General features: G+C 35.6%; 1 protein-coding gene across 1 annotated transcript in view; it reads left to right on the top strand.

Moving 5' to 3' along the window:
• Positions 1-25,613, top strand: part of EYS (eyes shut homolog) — a 710,358-nt gene that overhangs the window by 245,592 nt on the left and 439,153 nt on the right. The window contains exon 21 of the mRNA XM_072333503.1: positions 18,945-19,066. Coding sequence (XP_072189604.1) covers positions 18,945-19,066 — 122 coding nt within the window. The remainder of the gene's footprint in view (positions 1-18,944; positions 19,067-25,613) is intronic.

The raw sequence follows: 25,613 nt of genomic DNA, 5'->3' as shown, positions 1-25,613 counted from the left end.
TAGAATACTGCATACTTCAGCTCATAACTTTTCTTATCATCTGCTGAGTAACATCCTGCCAAAATGAGATTTTTACCAGTACAAAAAGAAGTCCCATAGGAATAATTCAGATTTCTCCACTCTGTCAGCAGTGACTTAAACTCTGGAAAAATTATTTTATGTATGCTGCTGATTCTTTCGTCAAGCCAGTTGACGAACCTGCTTGATCTGATGGTAAGATTTGAAGACCCCTTATTTTTAATTACCATTTCCATAATAAAGTAGTCTGAAGTTAAGATACTACCAGTTTTGCTCATTCATATGTGCTTAATGGAAATACAGTGTGTCTGGAAATATGAATTACAGATATATAAGAAGAAGCATGCCCTTGCATTCTATCTGAGGAAATACTACTTACAGTACTCTTTATCAATGGATTAGAGTCCTCTTAAAAGTACTGGACTTTCTCTAATGTTTTATATATGTGTGTGTACATATATATATTATTTTTTTTTATTATTATTATTATTATTTTTTTTGCCTGTGAGCCTATGTGATCTCCCCATGAGGTAAAATGAAATAGCAATGATACTTTGAAAGACTGTATAAATTTTACCGCATTTTCTATTTAATTATTAAACAAAATATGTTTGATGCCTTAGTAGCAGATGAGGGGCTAGAAAATCTGCCAGCGCTGACTCTGAGCTCACTGAGCTTGAGCCACGCAGCAGTAACATGGGGAAGCAGCAAGTGACAGCAGTGGATGACAGCCTGCTGCTGAGGATAGCTGCATCTACTGTTTAGGGAAAACTGCTGCTTATTGAAGGGCTTATGTTCAGGATAGTGTGGTGAAGCTACCGAGGCTCGTACATGCCTGGCACTATATTGCCTTTCTTCTCTTCCACATAGGTAGAGCTGACTGTGAGGCTCCAGGTATGTGATAAAGGGCATGGGGCCTGAATGGTTTTCTTGCCGACACAGCCAGTGAGAGAACAAGCTTGAGAACATGTGGCTGAATTGTGTGGCATGGTTCTTTTTGAAGATTGAAGCTAGGAAGAAATGAGATTGACTTGACCAAATGGGGCAAGACTATTTTTGCCAACAGGCTGGTCGACCAATCAACAGTGGGATTGGGTAAAGTCAAGTTTGGAGAATCATGTAGATAAGAGAGATCTCATCAGCAAAAGATCAGGACTGCCAAGGGCCCATCTAATTTTATACACAAAAGTAAGGAATTCAGAAGGGGACAGCATTGTGAAGTAAAATGTCACATCTTTTCTGAGAAAACAGCGTGTCTGGCTGAAAGTATGCAGAACAGAGGAGAAAGGGGGGGGGGGGGGAATAAAGTTACAGGTTTGTGCAAATACCTTTACTGAAGAGGTGACTGAATGCTGGAGCATGCTGCCCTGAAGTATTCATCCTTGATGTTGTGGCTTAGCCCCAGTAGGCAGCTCAGCACCATGCAGCTATTCACTCTCTCCCCCAGGTAAAGGAGGGAATTGGAAGGTAAAAGTGCAAGAACTTGTGGGTTGAGATGAGGACTATTTATTGGGTTAAAACAAAAGCTGTGTGCACAGGCAGAGCAGAAGAAAAAGGAATTACTGCTTCTCGTTGGCAGGCAGATGTTCAGTCACTTCCACGAAAGAGGGGCATGACACATATAGTGGCTTCTTGTGAAGACAAATGCCATTGCTCCAAATGTTCTTCTGCTTCCTCCTTATTTACCTCAGCTTTTATTGCTCAGCAAAATGCCAGTTTGAGACAGTTGTTCTGTCTGTGTCCCAAGATTCTTGAGCACCCCTAGCCTCCTCACTGGCAGAACGGTGTAAGAAGCTGAGAAGTCTTTGAGTATGTAAGCAGTACTCTGCAAGTAAAAGCATTAGTATTTTATTTTCCTTATTTTCTTTTAGAAATCCAAAATACAGTATTACTTAAGCCTGTGGGAAGAAAATTAAACCATCCAAAACCACGATACTTGGAGATGGTCAAAACTGGATTTGCAGAGGTGTTATATGTTAAGACTTGATCAAATGGAGTTTACACCTGTACAAATCACTTAGGTAAAGAAAACTATAACGACAATGTGACACTAAAATATCCCAATATGAAAATGCAGGGGTAATTGATTTAACAACCATTTCATATGAATGTAAATGACTACACTCAGATAATAGTGGATAACTCTTCTGGCCTGAACTTAATTTTTAATGGTATGTTGCCAATATATCATTATGGATGATTCTAAGTAACCATTCTATGATTTTCTTAAACTATAATTCTTTAAATGGGTCTTCCTAAACTTAGTTGTACAGGTAGAGTGCAGGAAGTAGTAGTCACTGTGGGGTTGACTTGTGTGAAAAGGGGATTTTTTCACTTAAATGTACAAATTGGGTTTATGTGGCAAGGTTTTGGTAGCAGAAGGGCTGGAGGAGTGGGCTTTGAGCAGAGTCCAGCAGATGCCCCATTTCAGGTCAGAGCCAGCTCCAGCTGCTCTGAAAGGGAACTGTCCCTGCCAGAGCCTAGACATGAGTGGCTCTGATTATGTTCTGGGAGAGCAGATATTTAGAATGGGGAAAATACTATACAATAGCAGCTGGCAGTGAGGAATGAGAAAACAGGAAGGAAGCAGCTCTGCAGCCACTAAGGTGAATGCAAGAAGGAGGGCAGGAGGTCATGTGCAGCCAGTGGACACCACGCGAACCAGATCACCATGTGAAGCAGATCTCCACGTACAGCCACGAATGAGCCCATAGTGCAGCAGGTGGATAATAAGCAGTAAATTACATTCATATCCTTCATACTGAGTCTGTTTTTCCTGCAACAGCAATTGATGAGTGATCTCCCTGCCCTTATCTCAACCCATGAGCCCTTTTTCCATTGTATTTTCTTCCCCGTTATTTTGAGGTAGGGCATTGGGAGCAGCATGATGGAACTTAGCTGGCTCTCAGTGTGAAATCACCACAATACAGTAGGTCTTAATCAGCATGAAGACGTCAGAAAGGGGATCAAAGAAAGGAAGAAATGTGTGTGTGTGTATATATATTTTTCACTCACATTTTATAACACAGCTGAGGTAAGGGTGTTGCTACATTAGTAAGTAGTGCAGAGAAATAGACCAAATGGGAAACAGCTGGAGGTGAATCAAAACTCACTGTGCATGATATACATGTATTAGAACAAAAGCTTACAATTTTGGACTAGTTGCAGTGTACTGAGTGCAGTTCTGTGGACCAAATATTTAATACTGGTTGGAGAGCACCAAGTGTGCTCTTGAAGCACAACTTATAGTTCATTTTCTTCCTGAATTAATCTGGTTTGTGTTATCTGAGACAGCTACATAATATAAAGCAAAGCAGAGTAAATGGGAACAATTGAGAAATTAATCTGAAAAGCATAGTCATTGTGTAAACTAAAATGCTAATAAGGATAAATTTTATGGATTCTGAGGAACATACAAATACTTTGGTTTAGAGTTACTTGGGGCAACAGATTCATAAAGGACAGGCCTTCTGAAACAACAATTTATGATCTCAGTATGGACAGCAGCTTGGAAATCTCATTAGTCAGCCAGGACACTCAAATTATGTGTAAGTGTGCTGATTGCCTATAAATGTTCTCCATATGTTTATCTGGTTTTGTGCCCACTAGAAAATCAGTGGTCCATTTAGCAGTGTCAGAAAAAAATGTGCCAAGTGATTGAAATTGTTTAACTCTTACTGGACCATAATGATATATCTTACACCTTTTCACATAAAACAAACATAAATGAAATTCAGCATTCATACTTCAAATAAATATCTCATACTCTACCAAGCCATCAGAGGCATCACAGAGCAAGGACACTAAATTTAGAGAGTTGTTACTAAAAGTCTGCTAATTGATGAAGGCCTTCTATGGAACTGAATTGAAGTAACCAGCTGGTTGTTAGCACTGCACTAGCAGATATCAAAGAATGTGCATTTTCTTTGAAAAGTGAAGGACCATATGCTTTAGGTAGCTTCAGCATGTAAGAAGCTTGAGTTATATATCAGTGTAACATCTGTGTCGATGCAGTTCAATTAGTGTTATGAAATAGGAACCTAGGAAGTAGGTATTTCCAGTTCCTTTTCTTCCCGAGTATGAAGGACAGAGACACTATTTTTTTTCCTTGATATGTGTGCTTCTTGATATATCAGCTGCTGAACATCATTAAAAAAACCTCGCTTTTCCAATTTCACTGAAAAGCAACCACTGAGTTATAATAGGGGTGTGGGGGGGGGTGTGGAGGGGGACTTGATGGAGGACTGTAAATATTTTCAACTGCTCTGGTTTTCTATGGTTTGTGCATGAGTATTATTCTACCTTAACTACATCTCAAGCATATGAGACGTTTCTAAAACAAAAAACTAAAATTGATACTTATCAATACATTGTACATCCCTTGTTTCATGCATTTTTGTCATTGTATGTGTAAAATGTCCTTTGAAACAAGTATCTGCAGTTTATGCTCTTTGCAATCAGTTTACAACCTTCACCAGTGTTAGCAGCTTCTCATATAAGATTCACATTATATTTTTATGTTCAAGACTGCTAATAGTATATGTAGTATTTCAATCAATCAGCTGGGAAAACTGAATCTTCAAACTGTCTTAGTCCTGAAGTACATATATAGTGTAAGAACTTCACATTTTCAAACATTACTTTTTTTTTTTTTTTTTTTTTTTTTTTTTTTTTTTTTTTTGTTCTTCTTATGAAAAACTGTGCATTTCATACAGAATAGAAAAACACACTTGCTTCTGGGATGACTGTCACTAAACATGCACAGAAGAAGTCAGAAAAGTCCAATTCTCAAATGTCTTTTCATGGAGAAGTCCCAATGCTATACAGAATAATAAAGTGCAATCTGCATGTGTACACATGGGAGGATGAAAACACACAACAAGGAGTACAGTGTTTTCATTTTCCCAAAACTAACCTGGCTATGGGCATTTTGTTTTATAGTTATGTTTTAAGGGGTTTTTTTGTTTGTTTGCTTGTTTTTGTTTTTTTTTAAAAGCTTGAGGAAGGAATAATAATTGTGATGCTGCTTCTTCCATGCTTAAAATGTCGTTTTCATTATTAAGATTAATCATAAACAGTACAACGAATACACATTATCATTCTCACAGTATATATGACTCAGTGGAATTGTAGAATCATAGAATATCCCAAAATGGAAGGGATCCACAGAGATCATTGATTTTCATTCCTGGTTCCACACAGGACTAGCCAGCAGTAAAACCATATTTCTGAGAGCATTGTCCGAATGCTTCTTGAGTCCAGTTGCTTCCACTGACAGTTTGTAGGCTGTAAATTCTTCCTGCAGAGCTTGTTCAACTGCTAGAACAGTATTCACGGTGAGGCCATCATAGTACAGTGGGACAGTCATTGGTTTTGACTGGTTTATTATATTATGCTTAATGAACTCCAGGATATGCCTGGCATTTTTGGCCACCAGGGCCCTCTTCACAGAATCACAGAATCACAGAATTATAGGGGTTGGAAGGGACCTCTAGAGATCATCGAGTCCAATCCCCCTGCCAAAGCAGGCTCCCTACACCACATCGCACAGGTAGGCGTCCAGGCGGGTCTTGAATATCTCCAGAGAAGGAGACTCCACCACCCCCCTGGGCAGCCTGTTCCAGTGCTCCGTCACCCTCACCGTAAAGAAGTTCTTGCGCACATTCGTGCGGAACTTCCTATGCTGGAGTTTCAGCCCATTGCCCCTAGTCCTGTCCCCACGCACTACTGAAAAGAGACCAGCCTCGCCACTATGGCTCCCACACCTCAGGTATTTATAAACCTGGATCAAGTCCCCTCTCAGCCTTCTTTTCTCAAGGCTAAACAGACCCAGTTCCCTAAGTCTCTCCTCATAGGGGAGATGGTCCAGGCCCTTCACCATCTTTGTGGCCCTCCGCTGGACTCTTTCCAAGAGATCCCTGTATCTCTTGACTGATAATGAGTTAATATCAACTAAAAAAAGAATCAGATATATTATAAAACTACATAACAAATGTATGAGAAGTTTCAAGTTGGGAATAACAATAGTTTTGATCCAATTAAAGTACACTGACTCTTGTGTAAACTATACTAAGAAAACCCCAACTTCCATAATGTTTTAGGCTTCCCTGCTCCATCTCTAGTGAATTTATTTCCCCTTTATGACAGTTGTCTAAATCTTCTCTTATTTTTTTCCATGTGTCAGGTTATTTCACTGTTACTGTCAGATGTGTGGTTTGTTTTTTTTTCCTCCTTCATTGTGATATAGTACATTTTCAAACATAAATATTCCTTCTGTTTCAAAACTAACAGATGAGCAAAGCACACATTAAATAAAATCAAGTTTTATTTACCAAGGGTACATTAGTGTATTCTTCTCATACATTTCTCTTTCTATCGTGTAGGTGAGAGAAGAATACACTGTAAATTTAATTTCTGGGAAAATGTTATTCTCCAGAAATGTAAAAGTCACAGTAATGCTTATATGGTTATAACTGAGAAATTACCCTTGTGAATGTTCCCTAGCCATGGTTACTACTCAGCTGTACCTCAAAAGTGTTTCAAAGTGCAATAGCTGACCCAAGGAGGAAACATTTCAGGGACCAGATTACTCTAAATGCGTATTAGTAGAAATTAAGTTTCAGTGCTGGGATGCTGTCCATGCCCTGGTGTAGTTTAAGAGGCCTATGTTAGACCTAACTGTTATTTTAGAGTAGTTCAAAGTCGCTGTTCAGATAAAGCTATTAAAGAATTAAATCTTTACCCGACTATATTGCTCTTCTTTAAACTCTGAAATCAAATGGAATTATGCAGGTAAAGGAGGAGTCATAACTATGATTATTGGTGAGACTGAAGTTAAAAGGTGTTTGTTTTTTTGTTTTGTTTTGTTTTTTTTCAAATAGCTATCAATAGTTATATTTAAATGCTTAAAGATAATCATTCCTTTTCTAGGATTGCTATACTACAACAACAGGGAAATTATTACTCTGAAGCACTGTGATTGTCTTAACTGTGTAGTTTTAATGCTACAGATATGCAGAAGTGAATTCAGCAGTTGGATCACAACCTTCTCCCCTTGAAATAAAATTTCATACCTCTTCTTGTGAGGTAACTCAGGCAGGTGCACCCTGATCTGCACTGCCCTTGGGTTACCAAATTTTATGTACCAGGACTGCTCCAAAAGTAATGCTGCCTCATTTTATTACAGGCTCATGATGTCAGTGATGGATGTTGGTGGTATGGCAGTACAGCCTGAACCTTTCTTCCAGTGTTTAGTGTTAGATTTTGTTGCTGTATGACAGATGGCAACAAGGGGCAGTCTGACAACACCATCTGAAATGAAAGTGCATATGAAGCAAAGGTGTGTCACTGAATTTCTCCATGAGGAAAACATTGCACCGTTTAGCATTCATTTTCACTTTCTGAACATCTATGGAGACCAAACAGTAGATCTTAGCGCAGTGAAGTGGGGAGTGATGTGTTTCATCACTGCTGACAGCTATGTGAAAGACAAACCATGTTCTGAACAGCTATCCACAGCTGGTCACACCATGAAATGAGGTGTGTCTCAATCAGTTCATCTATGTGAATCACTGGATAATGACTAGAGAACTGTAAACTGAGCTGATTATTGGCTTCAGTACATTGAAAGTGATGGTGGCAACATTGGAATATTTCAGTGTTTGCCAGGTGGGTCCTATTAATGTTCACACAGGAAGGAACAGGAAGAATACTGTATACAACTTTATCAGGACATATTGAACCAATATGAGGGTGAAGGTGACAGTTTCCTGAATTGCATAATTACTGGTGATGAGACACTGTCACCATTGTGAGCTAGAGTTGTAATGGCAGTCCATGATGACATGTGAATTCACCACTGAAGAAAAAGCTCAAGATTCAGCCCTCATCAGCTAAACTGATTTGCACTGTCTTTTGGGATATGAAAGGGGTGATCCTTCTGGATTTCTTGAAACTTAGACAAACCATCAACTCTGACTGCTATATTGCAATGTGAAATATGCTGAAAGCTTGAACTTTTGTTGTCAGGCCAGAGAAGAAGAAAGCCTTTCTCTTATAACAGGTCCCCATACCAGTTTGGAGACCATGGAGTGCTTTGCTAGTCTTGACTGGACTATCTTACCACATCCAATATATAGTCCAGATTTGATTCCATCTATTCAAGGCAATGAAAAATTGATGTTTTCCTAGCAACAGTGCCCTTTCAGCATCTGTGAAACTGTGGATCCCCTCCGCCAGTGCATATTTTTACAATTGTGGCATGCAGGCTCTTGTTCATTGTTGTTGAAAATGCATAACTAATGGTGGGGTTAAAAAAAACAAAAACAAAAAACAACAAAAAACCAACAATCAAACTGTAGCTGAGAATTTGCTCTATCAAATAGTGTTATTGCTCTCTTTGTACCTGTTGTAGTTTCCATGGAAATAAACAGAAGACATTACTTTTTGAGTGACTGTCGTGCCGTTTTACTTCTAGAAACAAAAGTTTTCCAGCTGAATCATGTGCTAAGGGGAGAAATTAATTAGTACAGTTTGCTCCTTTTTGTTGTCACTTTACACAACTATTCTTTGGCCTAATGACAGTATTTCTTCTTACTCCTGTCCCTGGCAATTCTCCCGCATTTTGGTCCTACTTCTAGTTTTGGTCACGTATTTCTAATGCAGTGTTGCTTTATCCTTACCTGTAGGATTTTTTAAATTCAGTTCTGTACTGTTCTGTTCAATGTCACAATTTATTCAAGTGAATGTTAAGTACTACAAATTTACCCGTTTGCCTTTTCAGTCATTTGGATATCAAATGAGCTTCTTTCATCTTTCTCCTAAATATATCTGTGCTGTCCATGGGGAAGAGAGTACACAGAAGGAACCCTGATATATCTCTGAATTAATTAAATGTGAATATAAAGTCATTGTCTCCTACAAGAACTATTGGTGTTTGCATGTATGTGTATACTTATTTTTCTAAAATTGCGTACTAAAAGCATGGTCCTTCAGGGGAAAAAAATAAAAAAAATGTTTTTTATTTTAATTTTCAAATGAAGAGTTTATTCATGATGCAGACAGTGTTTGTATTCTAAATAAACACTATCCTGCTTGCCTTACAAAACTGGGACCTCCTTCCTCATTTATTATTTAGTACAGTGGCTGCAACTAATCAAGAATAACGCTTATGCTGGCTTTTTCCATACTTATCAGTAAACAAATATTCTTTATTCTTGTTAACGGTATGCGTACTCAATGAAATACCAAAACAGCAAGATGCTCTGGTGCACTTCATTATCTCCTGATTTGTCAATGTGCAGAATGTTAGAGAGCTCTGCTTTGTTTCCTTGAGCTGCATTATCTTTGAGAAGATTATAAGCACATTATGCAAATGAAAATAAGAACAGGAACAATGCTTAAAACATTTTTATTTTTAAAATACCTTTCAACTTTCAGAATGCTTAAGCAGTGGTATTTTCTGATTCCTTTACACACTTTCCAGAAATGATCATTTAGCCTGAGACGACAATTTTATTTACATTTGCATTTTAAGCAATTCTGTGACTATCCACCTATATTTTAAAACATCTGAAAAAGAAACTGGTTCAGTTTCTTTCAGTAATGAATTTCACTCATACCTTTAGCCCTTAGCATACAGATCTGTAATAACTCATTTGTCTGTTGACAACCTCATGCTGTTGTGCCTTCTTCAGGCCTACTTGGTGTATGAGCTGTTAGAACTGAGGAAGTGAGCTATACCCTTTCCATCCTGAAGTAAGCTGCCACCAGGTTCATGGCAAGTGAAAGCTGAGTAAAAATTCTTTTCCTTGCCTTCTACACTGTACCAGCTGCTTCCCTTCTAGGGAGCTGAGTCTCAAGTCTGCGTCAGCAATGTAATTGATCTCTAATATAATTGATCTTTAATATAGTAAGCTTCTGTTGCAGTGATGGAGGAATCCAATATGGGACTCAATTAATTAATTTTCTTTCAGCTTATAATCAGATGATGAAGAGATTCATGCCATTTAAAAGATACTTGCACTCAGACACTAAACTTCTTAAGTAGATTCTAGAAATTTCTATTAAGAGAAAGAAATCAGCTGCAGCCAGTGATTTTAATTTAATCTGCAAGTTTAAACCATATGCTGTTGCCTCAACTTATGGTTTTACTTTTGTTTGTGTCTATAATCAAAGTCAGAAGACTGAAAAATCCACAGATAAAATTTAGCATGCTATGTGAAATAAAGAAGCTTTTTAAGCCTGCCGTTCTAGATGACACATATGTGTGTAATCTGTTCTACTTCAGTATCCTTTTTAAAATATTTGATTAAAACTATAACACCCATGCAAGAATGAACCCTCTACCCTCAAGTTCTGTGTTCTAAAACATTATTTTCAAAATCTGTAGTTAAAAGCAACTGGAACAACTTTCAGTAAGCAAAACACACCGGATTTCTGTAGAAGCGCAACCTTGATGCTAATTTATATGTTTTGAAAAGACTGAAAGAGAAAAATTGTGGGGATTCCTCAAAAAACAATTAAGTTTGGAGAGTAACAAATAATGGTAGCTCGTTGTTTACATAAAGCCACAGGAGGGGATGGGGAATACGTGGTTCTGATCAAATTATGTTTCTGCTGCACATGATGATTGGCTGTTGCTGCCCAGCTGCTCCCTGTCTCAGCTTCCGGAAGGTTCTTGCAAGACAGGACAGGCCACCCTTAGTGGTTGGTGGTAGGGTTTAAGCTTTGTCACTGTTAACTGTGGTCAGTGGGGTTTAGGTAGTGTTCACCTTTTACCAGGCTGCCATACTATGTGAGCAAGTTGAGCTTCACAGGTTGCTACAAGGAGTTGAGAAAGTACATGCTTCCAGGATCTGCAAACAGCTGTTTGGAATCGCTGTGAGATACCAAAAGGCAATCACCTCGTGGCTAGATAGTGAGTTGTAAGACTGTGGAAAAGAACAAAATTGATAACAACACATTAATAACATTACATGTTATTATGTACATTAATAATATTACATAAACTGAAGTTGGTCAGATTGCATTTTCTCAAGGTATGAGTTTTTCTAGTGTTTTCTTCTTGATGTTTATGTTGCTCTATGCCTTGATTTTTTTTTAATTTTTTTATTTTTTTTTTTAATTTTCCTACACAGTCCCATCCTCATAATGTTTTTTTTTTTCCTAGTCGCTGTACGAAGCACATTTCCTTTATCCACTGCAGAATATCTGTAAGCTCTCTTATGGCCATCAGCAGAGCTGATCCTTGTGTTTTGTATCTTAGTTTGGAGAACAGCATCACTTAAACTACATGTATGATTTTGAACCTGATTCTTGCTTATGACAGTATTGGAGTAGACTGGATAAAAATTATTATAGAATCATCTTTTTTTCTTTGATTGTTGCATGTTAGGTATCCAGCTGCTAGTCTTTATGTCAGCAGTATGTAGAGCTGGTCACAAGTGCCTTTGCTTAGCACCTCTTAAATCCCTCTTTGTATTAGATGTGATAGGAGCTACACATTAATTTATAATGTGATTTATTATATTGAAAAGCTCTATAAATTTAAAGTAGGGATGAGTGAAAGTTCAAAAGGGAGCAGCTGACATCAAATAATCCTGTGAAGGTCTGCGTGCTTCTAAGAATATTTAGGCTGAAGTATTTTTGGATGAGCCTGGTTCTTTGACTTTCCCCTACTTCTGAGTCTGAAGTTGGCAAAAATAGCACTTTGTAGTGTTTGAGGTGTGCTGTGATAATGGATGTATGTTTAAGGTTTGGTTGGAATCAGGTATTAGAAGATAGCTTTTTTTATGGAAAACAGTATTAGTTTTGCTGGGTTTTCTTACTTGATTTATAAAGCTGCCAGCAGCAACACTGGATTTGAAATTCAGAAGCAAAATATTATTTCTGTCTATCAGTGCCTAGACAATTCCTGCGCAATACCAGTTAACTCCCATAGTTCTTCTCATATTTGAGATCTAGGAGCACACTGAAAGCTCATAACAAGTTGTAAGTGGATTGGGTTGTTGTATTTCTGCATAACAAAAATGTGTTTATGACCTTCAACTACTTATTGAATAACTGAGTTAAATGTCAAACCAAATGTACTGATCAAAGGCTGATATTCAAATGTTTGTCACTATCTGGACTAGTTCAGTTTATTTTGCTTGAACAACTTACAGCTGTTGTTTTTCATTACTTTTCCTGTGCTGTTCAGTACCTGTTGCTTTGACAGTGGTTTCTTTGGCATATTTCCTAGTAAGCTCTGTCTCTAGGATGGAAATGGAAGAAAGATATAAATATTGAGTGATCAATGCTATTTACTCTAAAGACAAAAATGTATCATTTATTACATAGGAAAACTTAAATTATGTTTGATTTGGGAAATTCTTAAATAGAAAGTCTTTACTAATATATTAAAAACCACATTGGGTCTCACCATTTTATAGATGAGTCTTCACACAAAAATCATGGCAGATTTTTGAATTGAAATTTCAGATGTAGTGTGAGAACTGAGCAATAGTGGAAGTAATTTATTAGATTCTTAACGCACAGGCCTGTCTCGCTCCAATTTATAGGAGAGAGGCAAGGTTACTTCAACCTTTGCTCAGGACTTGCTTGGACTTGTCCATCCTCAGCAAACTTTGAGGCAATAGTGCAAAAGCATGACCTCTTACTGGGCTGTAATCTGTTTGTTTCCAAAGGTAAAATGAAATCTAAAGTAGCTTGGAGTTTGTCATTACATGTTATATAGTAAAACATTTTATTATTACTAACAAACATTAGTTAAATACACTAAATTTTCTGAAAGGTTTTGTTTTTACAGATGTGTTGCTTTAAAGTGATCAATATTGAAGGCAACAGTGATTACAAATTTACTAGTGAAGCTGACATTTTTGAAATGGTAGTGTATAAAGACATACTATGTAAATAACGTGTATTCCTATTTATGGTAATTTTCCTTATGATTACAAATTACAGAGTTCTGATTATACTGCATGTCTAGATATAAGATGCATTTTAATTTGAAGCCCACACTAAATGAAAGTGTAGGCTTCTATTTAGCACTAGTGTGTTACAGACTTGAGAAAAATACCATTTCTTTTGCACAAGTTTTATATATACTCCTCCCTACTCATTTAATGCATTAATTATTTAATAGACTGGACAGATAGGCAAATTTATAATGTTTCTTTTTTTCTTCTTAAAATTTAAATTAAAAAACTATTTTATTATTAATATCAGTTAGTACAGAATTTATAAGTTCAAGGCAGAAGAATGGATTTAAAAAAAATGAGTAAGTATACTGGTTAGCATTTTGAGGTTTAGGCTCTGAAAATCCATACTGCTTTATCAATTTACATTGCCACTATTTAGTATTAGTTTATTTAACCTAGTGCTTCACATTTTTTTCAGTGCTTAAGTACAAAGATCACTTTGACTTTGTCATTGGATACATGTTCTAACTGAGCCATTTTCTTGTAGCAATGTTTACAAAACATACTTTTTATTGTGTTTTTTTTTTTTTTCTTCTACATTTCTGAATTCATGTTTCATACTTCCTTTTCACTTTAGTATTTAGTAAACTTTAGCAGATGGTTGTTAGATTTAGGGTACTACGGTTAGGCTCTGGTTGGACTTTATGATCTTCAAGGTCTTTTCCAACCTGCGTAATTCTATGATTCTATGATTTAATATCTCTTATCAGAATCATTTATCCAGTTAGTATTAGTCATACTGTAATCCTCATACTACTTTCCCCCAAAATTATTTGAGGGTTTTTTTTTGCCTTGATATAGGCAATCTTACTGTATCTGGTAAGTAATATTAGAATAAATCAGGAGTGTCTTTAACACTAGGAAAGAACAGGCTTATTGTGCATACTTATTTCAGAAGTCAATTTTCTTTTGCTTGTGAAGCAACACCATTAATAAATTCACTGTTCCTATAAGTTTTTAGGCACAGGTAAATTTATTATTGTAAAAAAGAAAGGTAATGTAATTGCTAGGATTTCACTCTGGGTGGATCTTCTTTTATGTGGTATTCTTTAGCAAAGATTAAAGTTATGTTCAAACCAACTGAAGATGAAAAAGTGGGAGTTTTGTTTCCTTCATTTTTGATGAAATAGTCTGTTTTATGTAGGATAAAAATGCAAAGACTCATGTAATGAAAACAATATCATATTGAAAAACAAGAAAAATGTATGTTAGTGAATATCATAGAATCCTAGAATCATGGAATCCCTAGAGCTTGAAGGGACATTTAACAGTTATCTAGTCCAGTTTCTCTGCAATGAACAGGGATGTGCATGGCTGGATCAGGTTGCCCAAGTCATCCACCACTTATCTTGGAACCTTGTTCCAGTGCCTCACCACCCTCACTTTTCACTTTTCCTTATGTGTAATTTAAAGCTATCCTCTATCACAACAGACCCTGCTAAAGAGTCTCTCCGTGTCTTACGTGCAGCCAGCCTTTCGATATGGGTTAGATACAATTTATTGTGTAAACTGTTAAATAAATAGTAAATTAAAAGTGAAGTGTTAAAGTGGCAATTCAGAAAAGACCATTAAATCAACAACAACAAAATGTTTCTTAAATAATGTTAGGAGTTCAATCTGATTAAGAACAATAATGAATATGATTTCACAGATGCTTGCATTTCTGTATTCACATTTATTTCACAGGGTTAAATGGCTGCTATTAGCAGTGACAGAGTTGCATGCATATTTTCTATAGGAAGAAGACTGCTTCCACAGAAAAGAATTCTGTGATGAAAAGTGTTATGCAGAGGCAAAAATACTGTTATTTTCCAGGGAAAAGAAAAGAAAACCACAAAGGCAAACTTTGGAGTTTCTTTTTGGAATACATCTCACAATATGTGGCAGTGATGAGCAATCTTACTGTGTGCTCATCCTTAACAGAGTTACACTGTAGGAAGCATGGTCTGGCTGAGGCACAGGGTTCAGAGATGAAGAAGAGATTTCTGCATTTCTGCTTGAGTATTTCTGTTTCCAGTAATTTTCCATTTTTTTATCCTTTCTGTTTGCCAAGAAATAAAAGGCTATTACACCCTCTAGAAATGCACCAGCTCAATAGTATCTTCAAAAGTGAAATTACAAATTACTTTTTTTTTCTTTCCCTTTTGTTGTTGTTTTTTTCTTTTAGTTCTGCACTCCAAGTGGAAAGAATCCTTAGTATGTAGCTCTGTGGGGTAAAAATTATTCTCAGCCTACATCTGCAAGTTCAGGCTTGAAGATAAGCCTGCTTGTAATTCAGATTCTGGTTGTGCATGATGAAACTTTCTCATCGTAGTTTCTATTTGCCAGATGTTTGTTTGCCATTTTCCAGTAAAATAACAGTAAGGCTTAAAAAAATTATTAATTCTTCAATTACAATGTCAAAGAGAAGAGTAAATATGCAAATAGTCTCAAATATTGCTTTCTTAACCATCCACTCAATTAATTGGGTAATGACACATTAGTGTGCTTATAGTTATCATAATCTTAGAATTGTTTGAGTTGGAAGGGACATTTAAAGGTCATCTAGTCCAGCTCCTCAGCAATGAACAAGAACATCTACAGCCAGGTCAGTTTGCTCACAGCCCCATCCAACTTGGTCTCGGATGTCTCCATGGATGAAACATTCACCATGTCTCTGGGCAACCCGTTCCTGTGCTTCACTACACTTACTGTAAAAAATCATTTTCCTTATATCCAGTCTAAATCTACCCTTTTTGACACTTTTATTTTGGATATTTGTTCAGGAGTCGATACATTTACTTCACTGTTTAGAAAGCAAGCAAAAAATGGTGTGGAGGAATTCAAAAGGACCATTTATTTTCATGTCTAATATGGATAGCAGTACATAGTTAAAATAAATAAAAATGAAGAAATACATCACAGTATCACAGTATCACAGTATTGTGTGAGTTGGAAGGGACATGAATAAGAATCAGATTCTATTCTTCCTCTGTTCTGCACAATCCACCTCATACTTTCCAAATGCAGCATCTTGTAATTCTGCATTGTTTGATGCATGCTGTGCCCTAACTGATAGTCCTCCTTCTTTCAGTCTTTTCTCATAGGAGTGATGCTCTAGTTTGTCAGGCATCTTGGTGGCTCTTTGCTGATCTCTGTAGTCTGTCCATGTGTCTTTTGTGCTGGGAACACAGAATTGGACACAGCACTCTAGACTGCGTGTGGGAAATCGTCACCTCTCTCCACTCACTGGCAGCACTTCCCCTGTGGCAGCCCAGTGGATCATTAGCTGCCTTTATTTCCAGGGCTGCCTCATTTATCTTCCTATCCCCAAGAACTTGCAGGTCCTTTTCTGCAGTGTATTTTCTTTATCTTGTTTATATCTATTTTATCTGTCTCTACTTATAATTCATTGTAATCTAGCATCTTCAGTTGGCCTGAACTGAAATACAAAAATGAAATAATATATAACTTTTTCTCATTTATACATGTTGCATCCATGCATAGTATGCATGCATGTGAGTAGTGTGCTGTACTAGACATGACAACTCTTTTAAAGTGAGAAATAAATCTGCACAGCGGAATTTCAGTAGCTGATCATTAGATATCATTAGATGCTTTTAATAAAACCAGACACAAATTACAACTGCTTTCTAAAGGGAATGGATTTCAGCCTACTTTTACATTCATTTTTTTAATCAATTTCTGGAAGAGTTTAAGGAAATAGTAAGGAAAAAAAAATTATTTATGTCACATTCCAGCCTATCCTTACAGTGCAACAGTTGTTAAGTGTTTAACAGTTACTTGTGAATATGGATTAGTTGTCCCTATTTCTGCATTATGTATTTGTTGCATGCTTATTTATTCCTGTTATTTATTTTGATGCGCTGATATTTGTGCAGGAAATGGAGGAAAACTCAAAAAAACTGGCCAGTTAGTTAAAGTAGATAACAGTGAATTTGGATGCATTTGTGATGTAATAGAAGACACAGACATGTGGGCTAATATAATCTATATCAGCATTTTTGCCTTTTTCCTTTCTTTGGCACAATATTTTTCTGTTTTCATATTTTTATTTGCTTAGAAGTCATAGACAAGTTCTAATTGTCTGAATGCCCTGCTTTAACTGAGGACAAAGGCCTGCACTTTTATATTTTGGCTTTTAAAATACATCTTGTTGCACTCCGAAAATCATAGAAATCATTGATATGTCCTAAACAAGTTTGTATCTTTGCTAGTCACCACAAGCACAAAAAAGATGCAGTGATTTGGGAAAAATAGAGGTCACAAATACATTATATACAGAAGAAGTAGAAGCATATGCATGTAAGTAGTTTAATTCTGAATGTTGGAAACAGTTCAGCTGTTTCACACCTTCTGACACTTCAGGGCAACCATGCCAAACTTGTTTTTAAACAATTACATTCTTTTTAATTTTGATATCTTTGTTCCAATAAAATAAGTTTTTATTTGTCAGGAGTGAATAAGAATATTATTGGGACTTATAGAAAAACATAGGAAAATTGCAAAAAACATACATTTGTTCCAACGTTCTGACTCATTATTTATCTTTGAACTGTACTGAGAATTTAATTCCTGTTTACCATGATATAGGTTCTTAGCACATATCTCTTTTAAACACAATTGTATATGTCTGTTTCCAAAGTACAGATGGCTAAAACAGCATAAGATGTTCTGCACTCTCAGCACTCTGATACATTATACATTTGATCATGGTGTTATGGCAGCTTGTTTATGCACTGGGCTTTAAAAAACCCTTAAACTTTTTTGCTGTTTGTTTCTTAATGTTCTTCAATTTACATGGAATTTAATAGGCTTTAAAATCTACCCTGAAGCCTATTGCAATGCTTAGCAAGTAATGAAATAATATGCATTAGTCATGCTTACCATTAAAGCATTTCTGAACTCCTGATAGAAAGAAGCCTTGTTAGAAGTAAGCATGTTACAAAAGAAGCAATTAAAACTTCTGCTGAATGGAAGTGTTTGCTGTGCTGCCCATCTCTAATGAATATTCAATTCAACAGATGTTCACCTTTCTCTTTTGTTTTAGAATACAGGCAGGAAGAAGATGCTTTATGCTTTTAACTTGTGTGAAACTGTCAAACACTTCCTTGCATGCAGTTACCAGATAGTAATTTTGAGACTTGAGATAATAGTAAAGAGTGATTACAATTTGATATAGCTTTGCAGTCTGATCAAAAAGATTCTATAATATATGCCATTTAAAGGTGGATGTACGTGCTGCTGAAAAGCTTTATTCAATTTAATCAGAAATTTTGCATTCACATCTGATCATCAGTATATAAAGAACTGCCACCGCAGAGGTAGAATACTTGAAACTATTATATTTTTATTACTATCTAATACACTTGTATAGATGACAGTAGTTCTCATGTTGTAAGTTGCCTACTACATGAGTTGCCTACTACAATTGAGTTACTGATGCACAATGTCAGATTGAAAATATTAAACATATTCATGATAAACTATTTTATATTCAGTTCTGTTTTGTCTGCATACTGAGCAATACAACTCAAGATGGTTGCAAGTACCTGTGTTTTGAGCAGGGGAGGCAACGTAGCTTTATGGTGGAGGTGTTACATTTTGCTAAAATTCTTGGTCAAGAGAGGGAGAGATAGTAAAGTATTTTTTATATACAAGTTGATGATGCAAAAATACAGATAATAAGTAATGTCTCATACTTCATACCCTGCTCTCTTTCTTCATTACATTAGCAGGCCAAACTGATAATAGATTTATATATATATTTATATATATATATTCATATATATATATATTTTCCCCAAAATTTAGAATGGTGAATCACTCATTTGAAAACAAGAAATAGCAGTGATGAATCATAATAAATAAATACCTCTTGTAAATGTATTATTATTATTATTATTATAAAGTAACAGATAAATTGTGTTCCTTCTTGCATTGCAGAGATACCAGTGTGTTTGTCTGCCTGGATGGGAAGGAACATTTTGTGAATACGAGTCAAATGAATGTGACTCAGAGCCTTGTAGAAATAATGGCACCTGCACAGATCTTTTCAACAGCTATCGGTAAGCACTGCACCTTCTCACTATATGATTATGTTTCAGAACTGACAAGCTTATGTATCTCAGTTATTCTTTTATTTCTCAGCTCTGTGAATGGTGTGTTATTACAGAAAGACAGCAAACAATTGCTGTCATGGATACACTGTTTCACTGCACATTCATTTGAAGTCAGCAAACATAATGAGTTGTTGATGGAAAATTAAAAAAAAAATACAAAAAACAAAGCATCAATTCAAAACACTTAGTGAGTAATCTGGAACTGCACATTGTCAAAGAAAATACATGATCTCTTTCTGTCATTTATGCCCTGTAAGCAATGGAGAAGTTTTAAGAGTTAAAGTAGTGGGAGAGAATGTTTTTTTGCAGGTTTAGATAAAGAGATTATATCATTGCTGCCACCTTGTGACTTAAAATGACACGAAAATAGTAATTTAACTGAAATTTACAGCCACGTTGGGAGAAAATGTGAAGATTTGATTCTATCCATATTATTTCTAACACAATCACTATCCTTTATTTTATCCATGCTGTTTAGATTTTAAAAAATACTTTGTTTCTGTCTTATGAGGATAAAGACTCCATAAAAAGTCAACTTCCATTATTTATAACAAGAGATTATCTATACCATGTTTATCTAAATTATTTTGTATCTGAATGTAAACTCTTAATAGTAGGTACAGATAACAGTGGCTTGAAGAACAATGTAATGAGCATACACTATATAGCTGTTGCACAGTGATACAATTTCTGATCATACAGCCTGTAAACAGGAAGAAAATGCAGCACGGTTGGAAACAGACAATTTCTGCAGCGCCAAGGACAATTGTAACTTGCCTGTTATTTTTATAACTTTTTTATTTGAATCATTTCATTATTGACCCCGATATAATTACGTAATTTGGATTATGAGAGTCATAAAGAGAAAAGCAAGATTTATTTTGGGCTAAAGGTAATTTTCAGTTCTGACTTGAAAGGAAAAAAATTTGCAGGTGTTTTTACCTAGTCTCTTAAATATAAAATAAAATTTATCTTAAAAAATGTAAGATGAGGCAATTTAGTGACTTTTTTTTTTTTTTTTTTTTTTTTACCTTCTCTGCGAATTAATTTATATTGAGATATTAATTTATGTGTACACAGTATACACAGTTAACAGCATTTGTATGTATTGTTAGATGTATCCTTTTGGTTTTTTGCAAGTCAGTAATCAAGGAAGAAGACAATAGTGTAGATGAGAAAATATGTTAAAATATTTTAAATTGCTGTTCTTCCCATATTTGAGTTTGGGGGGATGTGAAAAAACAATTGTTAAAGGTTTTTTTTGTTTGTTTGTTTTTTTTGTTTGTTTGTTTGTTTTTTTTTGTTTTTTATAGAGTTCCTTTTATTGTGAAAAATTTAGGTGCTTTTTTTTTTTTTTTTTTACTTCTAAAGAAAAGTAATTGTATAACTGCATACTGCTTATCCCTGATTAGCTGTTACCTTGTGGCAATTGGAATTCTTGCATGTTATGATGGATTATATACACTAATGTAGTTCATTGCTCTTGTGTGTTTGAATATTTTGCAATGGATATTACCTATTCTGACATTTTAACTATTTCTTCAGCTTCTGGAAGTGTGATATATATTGAAGAAGGTAACTTGGCTTCTTTAGCTTTTATTCATAGCTGGACCAGCAGCATGAGGGCAAGGACTTGTAAAATGAAGAAAAAAAATGCTCAAAAAGTACTTTTTCTGGATTCGTCAAATACTGAACTGCTACAGAAAATGTTTATGGGAAAATTCAGTTAAAGTGTAAGCGCTACACATATTTTTCCTCACAGCTATTTGTCCTGTTTGACATATCGGACTTACCACTGAATCATTATGTATAAGCCTCATGATAAGTCAAAGAAAAGCATCTTCCAAGATATCTGTAATTGAGACTGGGAGCCTGAGACCTAGGAACCACAACAAATACGAGACTGGACCAATGTTTTTGTTGTGTAATCTAATGCAATTTAATTTCAGTCATTAGAGTTCCTCTATATTCATAGATAATAATAATGTTTTTTTTTTCACAATTTCTCTTGACATATAAAAAAGACCCTGTTACTGTTTTTAACACCTCTCTTTAAAAACAAATAAATAAAAGGCAATAATACATTCATTTTTTCCAGTAGATAAGCAGGACAAGTACTGAGTATTTGATCTCAGTGACATCCAGACACATCTTTAAAATTAATGTCTCCAAAACAGGATAATTTTGTTCTTATTTGCCTGGTAGAAAAGATCATTGGCTCATTTTAACTCTTGAGCTGTGCCTAGCCATTGCTTTCAATGAGCACTAGCTTGTCTCAACCAAAACCATGCCAAGGTTTTGGGAATGCAATGACAAACAGTGCAGTTTTCTTCCCTGCCAGTGTCTGTGTTCTGGCAGAGCTTATTGTTCTGGTGAAAGTTCAGCTACTGAGAATTTCTGAATCTCTTTGAAGTTAACCACGCCAGCGATGTTGTTTCTTCTTAAATTCCACTTAAATCAGTGGAATGAGTAGTTAACATAACTTTCTTTTATTCCTTTGATAATACTCATTTTCTTACTTTCTCTAATTATTTTCAAGTCCATCTGAAAAGATCAGTTCTTGAAAAACTGGATCTTTTATGTGCAATAGCATAAAAATACATGTTGTATAGAAAGATAAACAGAAGAGCATAAAATTAAAAATAAAAAAGTACCAAATTTAAAATCTGTGAAAACAAGAAAAATAAAGCACCATAATAAATAGTTAAAAAATTCTCTAACGTTTTATTTATTCAACTGGTACTACTCATTTTTTAACCTCACTATGGAAACTTGCTGTTAAAACTGAAAGATCAACACATATGCCAAAATTAAATGTTTTTTTTGTTATTGTTGTTTTTTATGGATTCCCTTGATAGTGATATAAACAATCTGTTAATAGTGAGAAAGAGCTTCCAAGATGCATAATTAAAAACAGACAAACAACAACAACAACAACAACAAAAACAGGATAAGAATTTTAGGATAAGAAAAAGCTTGAATCAATAGTTAAGATTGAATTGTTAAATGCAAATTGTTTTTTTACATAATTTGTGTTTGGAGTAATAGCATGTTTTGGCTTGAAAGAGATTGTTAAAGGTCATGTAGTTCTATCTAGTACCCCTGGATTGCATAACTTCTCACCATGAAAGTTGGTGTAATCTGCAGACTTTCTGAGAATACATGCGGTCCTACTGTCCATGTCACTAACAAAGATGTTAAATAACACCGGTCCCTCTAGAGTTCCCTGAGGAATGCCACTTGTCACTGATCTCTATCCAGACATCAAGCTGTTAACCACAACTCTTGGGAGTTTGACCATCCACACAATTCCTTATCCTTCCATCAAATCCATGTCTCCCCAATTTGAGGATAAGGCTCTAGTGCAAGACAGTGTCAAATTCTTTGCATAAGACCAGGTTTCAGTCTGGTTTTAGTTTAACTGACAAAAAAAAAAAAAAAAAAAAAAAAAAGTTTTTTTCAGTTTGACATGTGGCACAACAAATAAATTTACAGCTGCATGTGTTTCTAGTACACTGTGAACCTTGTTGTAATTCTCAAATAGTGTAAACTTTCCATTTATGTCTCTGATGACATATAGACAGATGCATCTGTTATCAACTTAATTCCCAGTTTCTCCTCTTTTCTATTGCACCATCTTTACTGGTCCATCTAAGGTTCTGCCTTACTAACAACAAAATCTAGTTAAAGCTTTTGGGTCTCCTTTGCTATTACTACCTTAACGAAGAGAAACTTTAAGTGAAAATCTCTTAAACTCTTCTAGTAAAATAATAGGCAATGTAGTTTTATATATGAGACATTTCTAATGATGTTGAATAACTTGAAATATGGCTTCAATCAGTGTGACTTTAAAACTTAGAGAATTAACCTCGTATACTGTATACCTAGGTTAAATCCCATGGATTCATGTTATTTGGCAGTATTAGTTGTTGAAACTGTTATAAGGAACATCGTGAGCATCACATAACGGCATATGTAGGACAATGGAGTGATTGAATGCTGGCAGTATGGATTAGCCTTTGAATGTTGTTTACCTGGATCTTAGTAAAGTACTTGACTTTCCCACAGCATTCTCCTGTAGAAGCTGGCTTGGACAGGTGTATCATAAATGCTAAGTCATAGCATGAAACAGTGATTGAGCACCTGGTGGGAAAGCAGGGCCAACCCAGAGTAGCTCAAGTGCATACAATGCACACCTGAGTGACTGCAAGGAGTGGAACCAGATTTAGTAATGGGACTTGGTAGGCCATGTTGATGGTTAGACTTGATGTCCCTAAAGGTCTTTTCCAATGCAGGTGATTCTATGATTCTATTGATCTTGCATCCTCTATAATAGTTACAGTGTTATCATTGCTAGACCTGAGAAATGTTACCCTTCAACAGCATTATAGATGGTTTTCAATATTATTTGTATGTCTTTAATTCTAGGAGCTAGCCTTTCCTTTTCAAAGATGCTAAAATGATGATGAAACACGTGATTGATGCTAAAATGACTCCTGCAAAGATGAAAATTGCTCAGTACCAGAAATTATCTTTAAATATGAGGCCTAATTACTAATAGTGTGCAAAAATATTGTCTGTTTTTAAACTTTCATTTAAAACTTATGTTTCTTCTCTAATCCTGTAAGAGGTTTTGCTTTTCCTATCACCATTTAGACTCCATTTGAAGTACAGAGCTGTATTTGTAGTAGCAGACTTTTGAGGTCTTAAATCATCTCAAGATGTTCAAGGTTTTGTTAGTAGTGCTTCTTCAAGTAGTACCTTTACTATTATCTTTACTTAGTACAGTACCCTATAGGATATATATATACATGCTAAGTAAAGATGAAGGCATATCTTTCTTCATCTTTACTTAAATAATAATTTATTTTGGTAAACATACTGTCAACAAGAGTTAGTCTTAATCTGTCTGCTTCCTGTTGTTTTGTCAGTCAGTGCAGTCAATATGTCTCACCCTCTAACTCCCCATTTTGCCTGATAGTATTTGAAGCCAAGTCGTCTTTTCAAAATCAGAAACTAGTTTTTTGTTAGCATAACTGTCAGTTACCTGGTCTGAGTTCTTAAAAAATGACTAGTCACGTCATTAGGAAGTGCTCAGTGTTGCATATACCATGAGCTTTGATTATACTATTGGTACAGAAAACAGCTTACTGTTTCAATTCTTCTGTGCTAAGTTGTAGAAGCAGGTGATTTCCTAAGTTATCTCAAGAATATGTTACAGAACTGTAAGTAAAAGCATGCATGTTTATGCATTACGTGTAATGTGTGGTGCTCAGGGGCACGGTTTAGTTGTAGATTTGGCAGTGGTAGGCTAATGGCAAGTCTTGATGATCTTAGTGTCTTTTCTGATTAAGTGAGCCTATTGTATTTTTAAGATTATGCTTATTTCTGAATTAATAGATTTTAATCTACCGTGGAAATAAAAAGTAAATTGTAATATGATTATAATTTGAATGCTGAGTTCAGTCTGCCTTCTGTTTTCACTGGCAGTCCTTTAAACTACTGCCATATTCCTTCTTACTTTTTTTCCCCCAGAAGCAGTAAACAGCTTTTCCCACAGATGGGAATCAGCTTGGCATTTAATAGTCCCAGATGCCAAACTCTGGAATATTTTTTTTTTGCAGGCAGCATCTGGCTTCTAAACTGGCATTTTTTCAGGGTTATTTGGCGAGCTCTTTCTCTCTTGCTGCAGAGATGTTTCCCAAAACATTTCACTGTTGTGCTTTTGACATCTTCTGTTGTGACTCATTATTTTATTTTTACTCTACTATCCAATTATGTATGAGCCTCTTACTCAAAGTCATCTTCAGAAGATTTATTTGGCCAGTTGGGAGATGTAGTAATGAATTATCTAAAGAAATTTTTGAAAGAGCAAACAAGTGTTTCCTCCAAAGACAGCAAGTGTTCTACGGTTTTATCACTGGTAATGATACTAACAACTGAAAATGTGTAGTGTGCTGCCTATTACAATGCAAAGTGCGAAATCAGCTTTAGGGTTTCTGTTGCCTGAGGCAAACAACAAAATATTGCTCAGTGATATGTACTAAAAAGTCACTGACATGTTGAAGCCCTTGGGGGAAATTTTGACCATTATTTAACAGCTTTCTGAAAGTATAGTTGCATTTTTACTTAAAATCCTAATGAAATACAAAATTACTTGTGAAATTAATATCAAGGCATGAAAATACACTAAGCCAACTCATCAACTTTTACTTGATACAAATATGAGTACACCTAACATGCAGCAGTTTGCACAGTGGTTTCTGGGCTGCGGATTGATAGATGCTAGACTTTCTGGGAACGTCATCAGAGAATGTCTGGAACTCTTTGAGGAGCTTCAGGATGCCTCTTGCTCTTGGGAGGGGACAGCTACAGAATACTGTTATGGCTAGCAAGCTGTAGCAGCTTCTCACAAGCCTCGTCATCAGTGTTCTTTGATAAAAAGGGGGCTTTCAGCTTTTTGTTTCTGGCTGACTTCTCATAAGGGAGAATC

The sequence above is a fragment of the Excalfactoria chinensis genome, chromosome 3 (assembly GCF_039878825.1).
Source record: "Excalfactoria chinensis isolate bCotChi1 chromosome 3, bCotChi1.hap2, whole genome shotgun sequence".
Classification (NCBI taxonomy): domain Eukaryota; kingdom Metazoa; phylum Chordata; class Aves; order Galliformes; family Phasianidae; genus Excalfactoria; species Excalfactoria chinensis.
Note: the sequence above shows the minus strand (reverse complement) of the source record. Positions and strands in the feature narration are given on the sequence as shown.